This window comes from Sinocyclocheilus grahami, unplaced genomic scaffold, assembly GCF_001515645.1.
Source record: "Sinocyclocheilus grahami isolate Dianchi unplaced genomic scaffold, SAMN03320097.WGS_v1.1 scaffold652.1, whole genome shotgun sequence".
NCBI classification, from domain to species: Eukaryota; Metazoa; Chordata; class Actinopteri; order Cypriniformes; family Cyprinidae; genus Sinocyclocheilus; species Sinocyclocheilus grahami.
Genome location: NW_015505831.1, coordinates 398,978 through 410,945, shown reverse-complemented (window position 1 = coordinate 410,945; position 11,968 = coordinate 398,978). Strand labels below are relative to the sequence as shown.

Genomic DNA, 11,968 nt, shown 5'->3' with positions numbered 1-11,968 from the left:
TCTCCCATTCCTTCTCGATCTCAGTATGGAGATCAGGAAGGAAAGGAAGGCTCACTTGAGCTGGAGGTGTATGGCCGGAGAGATAACGTTCGTCGAGGCGACCTCGCGACGTCACCTCCTTGGCTCGTTTCCACGGTAATTCGAGCCTTGCCGTGGCCCGATCCATCACCTCTAACAGCTCATCATACGCAGGGCAGGTGGATTGGGAAAGCTCAGCCTCAGCTTCTTCACTCTCCACATCCATTTCCTGCTCTTGTTGGGCTTTGATATCATCTGCCCTGGATCAGATGATATCAAAGAGAGGATATCATTGTCCAGCGGCTGTCTCTCGCCCGACACCGATGCGCGGAAGAGGGGAACCCCCCCTTCAGCCTCATCGGCTAGGTCCACCTGAGATCCCCACAAGCTCATTCTCCTCCGTGCCTCAGCAGCGGCGGGGCCTGAACCGCGGGAAACCGATGGTTGTCCCTCTCCACTCGAGAAGAGAGACAAACGAGAACGGAGCTTTTTCAGCGAAAAGCTCTCACAATGCACGCAGATTGCCTCCTCGAAGACATCGCGTGCGTGCTCCTCGCCCAAACAAACAACGCGTAGCTCGTGTGAATCATCGGGTGTCAGAAACCGCTGACACGGATGTACACACTTTCTAAACGCTCCGCTAGTGCTCGCCATAGTAGGAAAAGAAATACTCTTACTTTGTTTTTGGAATGCACGCTTCAAACAGAACGGTCAGTGAAGACGAAGAAAGTGATGATGTGCGCTACCGGCGCCTATTTTGTACTAGTTGCGACGGTAGTGACGTCATGGCTGTCGCCGGGCCAAACAAGTTGGTGTTTTTTCAATGTAGGATTCAGACACGGGTCACGACGAGGCGTTCCCCATAGCGACCCCTAGAGGACGCAGTTCGAAGTTCCACGAAAGGGAACTTAATATTAAGTTACTTACATTTTAGGAACACTGCTGTCTGATTGTGCTCTACTTCGTCAAAGAAAATAGTTTCAAACAAAGTCACAGCTGCATGTCTAAGCAAACAGCGGTGTTTCGTTTATGAACGAATCTGCGTTTTTGAATAAATCTAGTGAGTCAATGATTCAATGACCCATTCATAAAGAGAGTCACTTGCTTGGTTCCAAAATAAATCAGCCGTTTGAACGAATCGATTGAATGAATGATTCAGTGACAACAGACAGCGACTTGCTGCCACCTACTGGCGGTTTCAGTCAAGTATGAATTGGGTCATTTAAATTGTTTAATATTTCTATATTCAAAACTTTATAATTAAAACAATTTCATAACATTGTTATCATGGGCGACATTAGGGAGGGGGCAATTGCCCAAATTGTTAGTCATGGAATCCCATGGAATCCCTTAGCCAAGCGCTAAATACCCTCACCGTGTTTTTGCAGCGTTGAGCTGCAAAAACATATCTTTAATCACAGACATATCTGTTGATTTCTTGAACGCAATGGCCAATCAGAAACGTTTTGTCAGAATTCACTCACCGCTGAAAGCGCCGCAGTTTTGCACGCTCGTGAATCATCTCATGACTAAGTGCAGACGTGATGTAAATAAGAGGTTAATTGGGCAGTTTAGAGAGCTTCATTGATTATAACGGAACTTTGTGAGATCGCGATGAACGAAGATGAGTGACGCTTTTTAGTGATAAAGGGAGTGCGCTCTGCACACTTTCTAGAGTGTAATCCATTCAGAATTTACATCCGGAAAATTTTTTTTTGTTTTTATTTATTTATTTCATTTATATATTTTTTTTTTTCTTGCCCCCCCCCCAACTCAAGAGTCAAGTGTCGCCCATGATTATTGTGAAATGCATTAATGCCACCTCCGAGACTTGTCAAAAAGTCTCTAAATATTGCTTAATGCCATATTTGTGCTCTTCTGTGTTTAAACTCTGTTTATATGAGCTAAGAGCTATGAGAATTTAATATCTTGCCTATTTCATCATGTTTCGTGCTTTGTAATCTGTTGGCTGTAGGTGGAGAAGTAATGAAAGAAAAGTTATTATTTAGAGTTAAGAGTATTATTTGAAGTTATTATTTCATTATTTAGAGGATTTAGAGGGCTTGAATAAGCACAGCGGCTGTACTTTGATCGGGACAGAGGTGTAGGTGGGCATTTGGGGAAAGTGCTAAGGGCCTACAGTATGTGTTGCAATTGACTTTCTCAAGGCTTTGTCTCCACCTAGTGGTTCAATAAACACATCACTGCTTTCTCTGATTTGATCTATGTTTTTTACTTAGTGATGTGATTATGCTGCTTTATTAGATACCTTCTGTGTTAGAGACCTGCCAATTCTAAGGTTCTTAATTAATACTATTTTTCCAAATTTTTGTGTATGCCTTCTATATTTATGTTAATTAAAGCAAGGGTTTTCAAACTGGGGTCTGTTGTTTAAAAGCTTAAAAAATTTAAAAATAATTAATAAAAACAAAAATGAACATTAGATTTAAATGAACTAGATTCAAATAAACAGGCAAATAAATAAATATCTAATGTACAGGACTATATAGAAAAATAATGTAATAATGTAGAATAAAGAATTAGATTAAAATACAAGAAAATTTGATTAAGACAAACTAGATTCAATAAAGTAAATTAGTAAATAAATACATAAATATCTAACAGTGCAGAAGTGAAAAAAAATATAGAAAAGTAATGTAGCTTAATAGAAACTAAATTTCCTGTTTATATTTTAGACATATCTATAATATACATTTTTCAAAGTACAAAATGGGTCTTTATACAAGGAACTAAACCGATGCTTTAAACATTTTATCATGGGTGTCCCTCGCATGAGGAAGATCATATGTGTGACATCAAAAAAAAACATTAGAATATGATGTTAATACAACATAAGATTCTACAGTAACATCTAAGTTGTGTTGGCAGCTCACGATGTGAGCCGTTGGGTGGAGAATTTACTGGAGGAGTTAAATGTTTGCAGCTGTATTAGCTCGACTCGTTCTCACACTCATACACACGTACGGGCACACAGTTACAAATGAGCCGCAGCTGCGGTGTGTGTTTGGGTGTAAACGCAGCTCTGACATTTCATCAGAGCAAGCGTTCAACCTGACATTTTCCTGGATGAGAAATTGAATAATTCTGTTTCCAATTCCACTGAATGATTACAGCTCCCTAACAATTGTTTAAGTAGGTTGCTTATGAGTTTGACACTGAGTCTTTTTGACCTGTTCATTTAAAGGAATCGACTCGGAGTCATTTGTTTGGGAATTATTGGTTGCATGGTATTTTTTTTATTGCATGCAGTTTTTAGAGTCAATTAATTGTCTTGGTTTTTTTTTTATATACTGCCGGTCTTTCTCTCTCATCACAATCAATCTGAACTACAAGCTCAGAAACTTTACTAAAACATTTCTTTTGTGGAAACAGTTCTTTATTGCTTTAATTTTGTTTCTGTTGCCTGTGCGTTTGACTCTGAATGTGCTTTGCCACATCTTACAGTATGATATCATAGTTTAGAGTTATAAAACTCAGAGCCCTCAGTTTTAATGAGATGTCTATTTTCACTAATTACTGTTGTACTGCAGACACTGTTGCCAAGGTAACACCACCATGCTACATAATTAGACAATTTGATCATATGACTCTATCTATCTATCGTTCTGTCTTTCTATCATTCTATCGTACTTTCTGTCATTATCATTTTATCTATCTTTCTATCTATCATTCTGTCTTTCTATCATTCTATCGTACTTTCTGTCGTTATCATTTTATTTATCTATCTATCTATCGTTCTCTTTCTATCTATCTATATTTCGTTCTGTCTTTCTATCATTCTATCGTACTTTCTGTCGTTATCATTTTATCTATCTATCTATCTATCTATCTATCTATCTATCTATCTATCTATCGTTCTCTTTCTATCTATCTATCTTTCGTTCTCTTTCTATCATTCTATCGTACTTTCTGTCATTACCATTTTATCTATCTATCTGTCTGTCTGTCTCTCTATCATTCTATCATACTTTCTGTCATTACCATTTTATCTATCTGTCTGTCTGTCTGTCTGTCTCTCTATCATACTTTCTGTCATTACCATTTTATCTATCTGTCTGTCTGTCTGTCGTACTTTCTGTTGTTATAATTTTGTCTGTCTGTCTGTCGTTCTGTCGTTCTATCATTCTATCGTACTTTCTGTCATTACCATTTTATCTGTCTGTCTATTCGTTCTGTCTTTCTATCGTTCTATCGTACTTTCTGTCATTACCATTTTGTCTGTCTGTCTGTCTATCTATCTGTCTGTCTGTCTATCTGCCTGTCATTCTGTTTTTCTATCGTTTTATTGTACTTTCTGTCGTTATTTTCTTTATCTGTCTGTCTGTCTATCTATCTATCTCTCGTTCTGTCTTTCTATCGTTCTATTGTACTTTCTGTCATTACCATTTTATCTATATGTCTGTCTATCTGTTTATCGTTCTGTCTTTCTATCATTCTATCATACTTTCTGTCGTTATCATTTTATCTATCTGTCTGTCTGTCTATCGTTCTGTTTTTCTAACATACTTTCTGTCATTACCATTTTGTCTGTCTGTCTGTCTGTCTGTCTATCTATCGTTCTATCGTACTTTCTGTCATTACCATTTTATCTATCTGTCTGTCTGTCTATTGTTCTGTTTTTCTATCGTACTTTGTCATTACCATTTTATCTGTTTGTCTGTCTGTCTATCGTTCTATTGTACTTTCTGTCATTACATTTTATCTATCTATCTATCGTTCTATTGTACTTTCTGTCATTACATTTTATCTATCTACCTATCGTTCTGTTTTTCTATCGTTCTATTGTACTTTCTGTCATTACATTTGATCTGTCTGTCTGTCTGTTTATTGTTCTGTCTTTCTATCATTCTATCGTACTTTCTGTCATTACCATTTTATCTATCTGTCTGTCTGTCTATTAGGGATGTGCATCTCATGACTCAGGCCGATACGATACACATATCGATGCATAGCCAATGATACGATACATTAAAGATACATATGAAGCAGCTACCGATGCGATGCGATTCAGCCCTGTTACGATGCTGTGCGATCCAATTTCGATTCGATTCAACACAATACGATTCGATGCAATGGAGAAAATATGATCACTTTAAATGCCTCGAGGCCCGTTTCATAAAACAAGTTAACCAAATAAGCCAGGCTTATTTCAGTTAGTCTAACTCATTGTCAAATGATTTGGTTTAGTAAAGCAAATTTAACATAGGCCTAGATCAAGCTTAGTCACTGTGGCAACTTATGCTGGGAAACTAACCTGGTCTAAAGCAGGCTAACTGTCAGGCTAAGCTAAGCTCCTCTACTGACCAATAGGAACATAATGATATTACCACTGTCTCACATATTATTATTATTATTATTATTATTTGATTTTTTATTTTGTTTTACAGTTTCTAGCCATGCAGCCTTTCTCTCTGGTTTTATTACAGCTGTACCTTTTATAGTTTGCAGAACAGATAGCAAAACACTAGAACATTACAATCTAAAATTGCTCTTTAAAGCATTAAAATAAGTTAATTAAAAGTTTAAATCACTGAATTCAAAAATGAAAATAAATAATAAAGAAAATGACTACATTTTAACTGCTATAAGAAACACACTAACTAATTTGAGTTTAGTAATTAGTACTGTACTAGCTTACATTTGATTTACCTATTACAATAGTCCACTTACAGTTACTGCTATCATAAAAATACTATTTATGTGTAGGCTTAAAATTCTACAAAAGACACATTTAATGTCCAAAAAACAAATTTTTTAGCAAAATGTATATTTTACTCAGAATTATTGCGCTCCTATTCGATTGTGCTCCGTCTGTTTAGTTGCTCTCGCGTGCCTCGCCCACTCCTGACAGCAAAATGGACATGTTTGCATGACTTTAACATTTACAGATGAAAAATATACCTGTGACATGTCAGTTATGCACTTAGGAAAACACAATGTCTCAAATGCAATGTCTCAGCACAGATATATTCGCTGTTTGTCATGGTGGATCGATTTGATTCATGATCGACATTAAGGTCTGCTTAAGAATAAGCGTGCACAAATTAGTGAGATTGTGTGAATTTAATTTGTCGTTAATGGAACTGCTTTAGCCCCGATTGATTTGTTAGGTTATTTCAAGCCAGGTTTTGGACTTTAATCCCAGTTTTTCCTCGGGTCTCCGTGGTGTTGTGATGCGTCATATTCACGCAGCAGCAGCGGTGATGAGAGAGCACGCTTGAGAAACAGTTTAGAGAGGAGAAATCAATCTACATGGCTGATAAGATCTAATAACTTCACTGAGAGAGACTGAGAAAGCAAATAAATAAATAAAGAGCCCCAAAACACATAAATACGAGCTCAGAGTGGAGCAGAGATAGAAAGAGCGGCTGCAGAAAGGCTTTGAATCTAAATGTCTGAGAGAGATCACAGAGACCGCTCTCTGGATGTTTCTTCATCTCGCTGGTCTCCAGAGAGGGTGATTGAAGAGCTGAATCAGGCGAGAGAAGCGAGACGTCTTAATTAACAGCGCTCGCTCAGTCTGAGGAGCAGAGAATTCATATTAATGCTGCATATGCCAGATCTCTCCCTCTATCAGCTGAGAATGGACATCACTTCAGTTTGATGTGGAAACCCCTGAGTTAGTGTTGCTGGGGGATACAGTGAAGAGCTCAAAGGATTGGGCTGCACTTTGTAATATTTAAGCATTTGACTTTGTGCATTCGTCGTGATTTTTACACTGCAGAAGTGACGTTGGCGTCTCCTCTGGAGGAGATCAGGGAACAGGAGGAGATGAATGTGAGCGCAGAAGGTCAGGTGACTGCTGTGGAGGAGGAGGAGGACGACAGCAGCCTCAACCTGTCTGCTGACATCTCTCTGGACTCGGGCCGGGTTGGGACGGCAACTCCCTCTCAGGATTCAGAGATTCTGGAAAGTGGGATGGCCAGAGACAATCCATCATGTGACCAGTCCACAGATGCGGCGTATGTACTGTACAGTAGTGTTCATTTGATACAAATCTATCTTTATACAACTAAAACTGCCAGTAACACTTCACGTAAAGCCTTTATGTATAATTCATTATAAAGGGTTATTAAAGGGCATTATAATTATTCATAATGTGCATTGTAATACATTATATCTTGTCGTAAATAATCATATCCAAATTTAAAATGCATAGTGTAACAATGAATTGATAAATGTTATAGTGTATTAACTGTGGTTACAATTATTTATGAGATTGTACTATGCATTATAAGGTGCATTACAAGGCATAATTAATGCATTACAACTGCTTTTACAATGCATTATACATAAAGGCTTTAAGTAAAGTGTTACCAAACTACCTTACCGAACCAGCCTGAAGGACCCTATCAACTCCTCAAAACAAGCCAGAACACTCTAGCAAAGCTTAGAAACCCATCGGAATACCTTACTATTCCTGTTGTTATTTTTGAATAAAAATTTGAATGATTCAATATGATTTTTGGTAATTGCAATAAATATGATGGAGAATTAAAATATAAATATATGATGAAACGGTTACACTTTACAATAAGGTTCCATTTTTTAACATTAGTTGACTGCATTAGTTAACAATGACAAATACTTATGAAACATTTACAGTGGGGAAAAAAAGTATTTAGTCCGCCACCAATTATGCAAGTTCTCCCACTTAAAAAGATGAGAGAGGCCTGTAATTTTCATCATAGGTATACCCGTAGTTAATGTCAATTTCATTAAATTCATTATTAAAATCAAAAGTTCTATTTGTTCATACCTAATGGTCTTGCGCTAACAAGGAACAATTGTATTTTTATTAGCTAGCATTAACAAAGACAAAGTAATATGTAACAAATGTATTGTTCATTGTTCGTTAGTCTTAGTTAATGAATTAACCAACATTAACTTATGGGACCTTCTCGTAAAGTGTTACCAACGAAACTTAAAAAATATTAGAAATTTTGTCTTGCCAAGTAACTGAAATAAAATAAGTTTAAGATTGAAGTACTGTAATAAAATTACTAAAACTAAATAGAAATAAAAATCACAAACTAATATAAATTGACAAAAAATTAACTTGAACATGAAAATATAAAAATAAAACCTAATTCAAAATATTAATGTGTTAACACATTGCAACCATTCTTAACACCACAGCAACACCTATAAACCAGCAAAAACAGCCTAGCAACCAGCCAGAGCAATCTAGAAATGCTTTAGGAGATTTAGGTTCATTTTTATACATGTATGTAAATATTTTTTTTTAATGTTTTTATTAAATGTATTTTTCTATGTAGTTTTTAACCTTTGCATGGTTTTTACCCTTGACAGAGTTGCAGAAGCCACATTGAAAGGAGAGATTAAGTCGGACCAGGCCACAAGCTCTCATAGCCCTTCAGAAGAGATAGGTAAGCTTCAACCCATGGGTGAGATCCTTCAGCACCTTTGGTTTTTACACAATGTTACACTTTAGTGTACTTTATGCGATTGTTATTCATACCTATGAGTAATTTTTGCAGCTTAGTTTTAATAAATGCTCTGGTTGCATTTTGAAACTTCCAGTAGTACATCGAACTCTTTGATCTCAGAAGATCAAACAGGAAAATTTGATTCCTCATGATATGATCTCTATAAAAAGTCAAGTTATGACACAATAAGAAAGCGTTGTTTGATGTGCAACGGGTTATAGTTTACAGTAAAACTCCAATGACAGGCTTGGGTGCATGACTTTGTTTTCTCTTTCTCTAGAGCCCCCGACGGAAAAGACAGAAGAGGTGATGAAAAGTGTCCCTGTTCTGGAGGAGGTTTCTGTGAGCTCCACAGAAAAGCCTACATCTTTGTTCAACAAGCTTCAAACCTCTGAATGCGGCATCCAGACATCGCACATGGACTTGCAAGCACAGGGCACAGAGTCCAGCCTCGAAGACCAAGTGCCGAAAACCATCCCCAGTTCGGTCAGCTTCGCTCACACTGAAACGCAGATGGAGCCCCAGAAACCCTCTACTGAGCCATCGAGCTCATGCACTGAACCCTCCACAGCTCCATCTGAGTCCCCAATGGGACTGAAAAGAGACATGGCCACCTCCACAGAAGAGCTGCGTCTTCCTGAACCACCTTTGCTTGCGATCCAACCAACTAAGGATCTTACATCCACACTAACCTCTAAAGCAAATACTGTAAAGCATATCGTAGATGGCGAACCCAAACCCAAACCATCCAATGAGCTCACCCGTGAATACATTCCCAAAGTGGGCATGACCACCTACACCATTGTGCCTCAGAAGTCTCTCGAAAAGCTGCGTTTCTTTGAAGTTGAGTTAACTTTGGAGCCCAATGTAGAATACAAACCTGACACAAAGACCGTCTCCAATGGCACAGTTGCTGCTAACGGCCATCAGAACGTCTTTGCGCAAACTAGTCCTTGTACTTCACCTCTAGCTGCCATTTCATCCCCTGTAGAAGGAACTGAATGCAAGAAAGTTCCACCGGCAACAAGACCCAAACCAGCTTCTTTCCGCCAGCCGCAGCACAAACGAACACCCGGGGATTACGTAACCTCCGCGGCCGTTCGCAGAGCGAGTGTGGGCAGTAATAGCAGCAGTTGTTGTAGCAGTCCTGTGACCCAGCCCAAAGAAACCGCAAGAAGCCCGCAATCAGATGTGTTTCCTGCACTGGACAACTTACCTCCTCCACCGCCACCGGTGCAATGGGAAGCAAGAGCCAGTGATGCACCTCGAACTGCAGAGGTGGATGTACCTCCACCCGAAGCTCCCAAATTTCCACCGTCATCTGTAGTGTCCCGCCAGAAGAGTCTTCCCACAAACCCCCCGCCTTCACTGAGTCTAGAGAAACTGAGAAGCTTCGCCGCTCCCAAACCGTACTCGCCCTCTTCGCCCTCTCGTTTCGCTCAGGCAGTGTCTTCTGCAGTGAAGAGGTCCCAGTCGCTTTCCCATCAACCCCTGGGGCAGTTACCACGCACGCATCTTCTCACAAAACAGAGATCCATTACAGAGTCCCCTGAGCCACCAGTCAGCACTGTGAGTACCTAGAAAAACTTTAATTAATAGTGGTCAACTTGTTAAGGGCCAAATCTCACAAAAATATGGCCAGGTCACAATAACAGTATGTTGGTTTTTCGTGTGTGTGTTTAAAGAAATTTTGTATAATTTATTTACATTTTTATTACAATATTTTTTATTTGAATTGCAATATGCATTGAAAACTTATTTTTACGACAATTCTATATTATTATATTTTAAGTAAAACACTTTTTGTATGTTTTATGTGTTTTAACAAAAAATAAAGACTCCATTTAAGAATTTTGCATTGCAAAATGAATTGAAAATGTATTATTTTTCTAATTATTATAAGAAAAAATATTATGTATTTTAACAAAATAAAGAATATTTTAACCACTTATCACTGGAATGTGCCACCACAACAACCCTATAAATTAAAAATGAGGCCACATCTTGACATATTTGCTAAAAAAATTAAATAATTGAGTGATGAGTCATACTGTCACTTCCCAGCATTTGATTACAACAAAAATGACAATGTTTTCTTTTTTTAATGTTCCCCCTCAATTGCAGGGGAAATGTGCTTAAAAAAGGTCATTAAATTTCATTGTCCTAAAATAGACTGCACTTTCTTGAGGCAGAATATAAAGTTGAATTTCTTTCTTTTGATTTTGAGGTAAAATAGAGGCTTGCTTCTGACAGATTTGATAAGATGAACTAATAATCTGACATTGTGCAGTGAGAAGGTCAGAATACGTTGCGGGTGCAGTCTGGACCTGCGAGGTTTTTTGGGTGCTGCTGTAACAGTGCTTGACTCATCTTTGTAGCCTCATTGTGCTACAGTTGTTGTGCAAGTAAATATTCTATTGTGAAATCCACCCGGTTTAAACCGGCGCTGGTAAATTAATATTGGGAGTTGGATGACACTCATTGTAATGACAGAGTGTGTACTCAATGTATTGACGCACATGGCTCATTAATCTATGTCCTGGATTGACCTGTCTACTCTTCTTTGTTGTTGCGTTGTCGGGGTCAGCTGAGAGCGTGTTTAGAGATGCAGGGCGCTGTTGTGTGCCGTCAGAGTATACAATGTATGTTTGGTCTCATCGGCGTCAAAACAGTCTTGAGGAAAAGCTTTTGTTTGCTGATGGGTTTAAATTATTTTTAAGATCATGTGAAACATTTATGAGAAGATTCAGTCAAGTGTGTCTAAGCTTTTGACTGATGGTGTATGTAAATACAGCTGTTTTTGACTGTCTCATATTGGTGCATAAAAGTGAATATGCTTAAATGTTATTCATTCTTCATACAAAAAAACGCATGGAAGACATGCCTTGACTATTTAAAATATATATAAATAATATATTTTTAATAATAGAATAATAATATTTTTATTCAGCATGGATTTATTAAAAGTGACAGACGTTTATAATGTTGCAAAAGTTTTTTTTTTTTTTTTTTTAATTTTTTTTTTAACAAAAAATCCATAAAATACATTTTAAAAAATAATAAATTGGAAAATTTGTGAATTTGATTTCACAATAGTAGTTTTTACTGTATCTTTGACCAAATAAATGCAGCCTTTTGATGAAAAATAAGTGTCTTCTTTCAAAAACATCGTACTGAACCTAAACTTTTGAACAGTACTGAAAAAAAATTATATTTAAATTTGTTTTATTTTATTTAAGTTAAAAACATATGTATTTTTAAATTAATAATATAATGTAATATAATATAATACAACAATTTAATTCAGCTATATTGCCCTTGGCCTGAACATTAAGTTAATTTGTATTTTATTTACACATTAAAAAACATTTTAAAAAATCTTACCGACCCCAAACTTTGGAACAGTAGTGAATTTGTTGACTTTTTTTTTTTTTTTTTTTTTTTTTTTTTAAAAAAATAAACAAATAAAATTTTTTTTT

General features: G+C 37.1%; 1 protein-coding gene across 5 annotated transcripts in view; it reads left to right on the top strand.

The window, feature by feature from the left end:
- Positions 1-11,968, top strand: part of cobll1b (cordon-bleu WH2 repeat protein-like 1b) — a 69,196-nt gene that overhangs the window by 55,563 nt on the left and 1,665 nt on the right. For all 5 annotated transcript variants that reach the window (XM_016242272.1, XM_016242274.1, XM_016242273.1 and 2 more), the window contains exons 9-11: positions 6,764-7,001; positions 8,353-8,429; positions 8,770-10,058. In XM_016242272.1, coding sequence (XP_016097758.1) covers positions 6,764-7,001; positions 8,353-8,429; positions 8,770-10,058 — 1,604 coding nt within the window. The remainder of the gene's footprint in view (positions 1-6,763; positions 7,002-8,352; positions 8,430-8,769; positions 10,059-11,968) is intronic.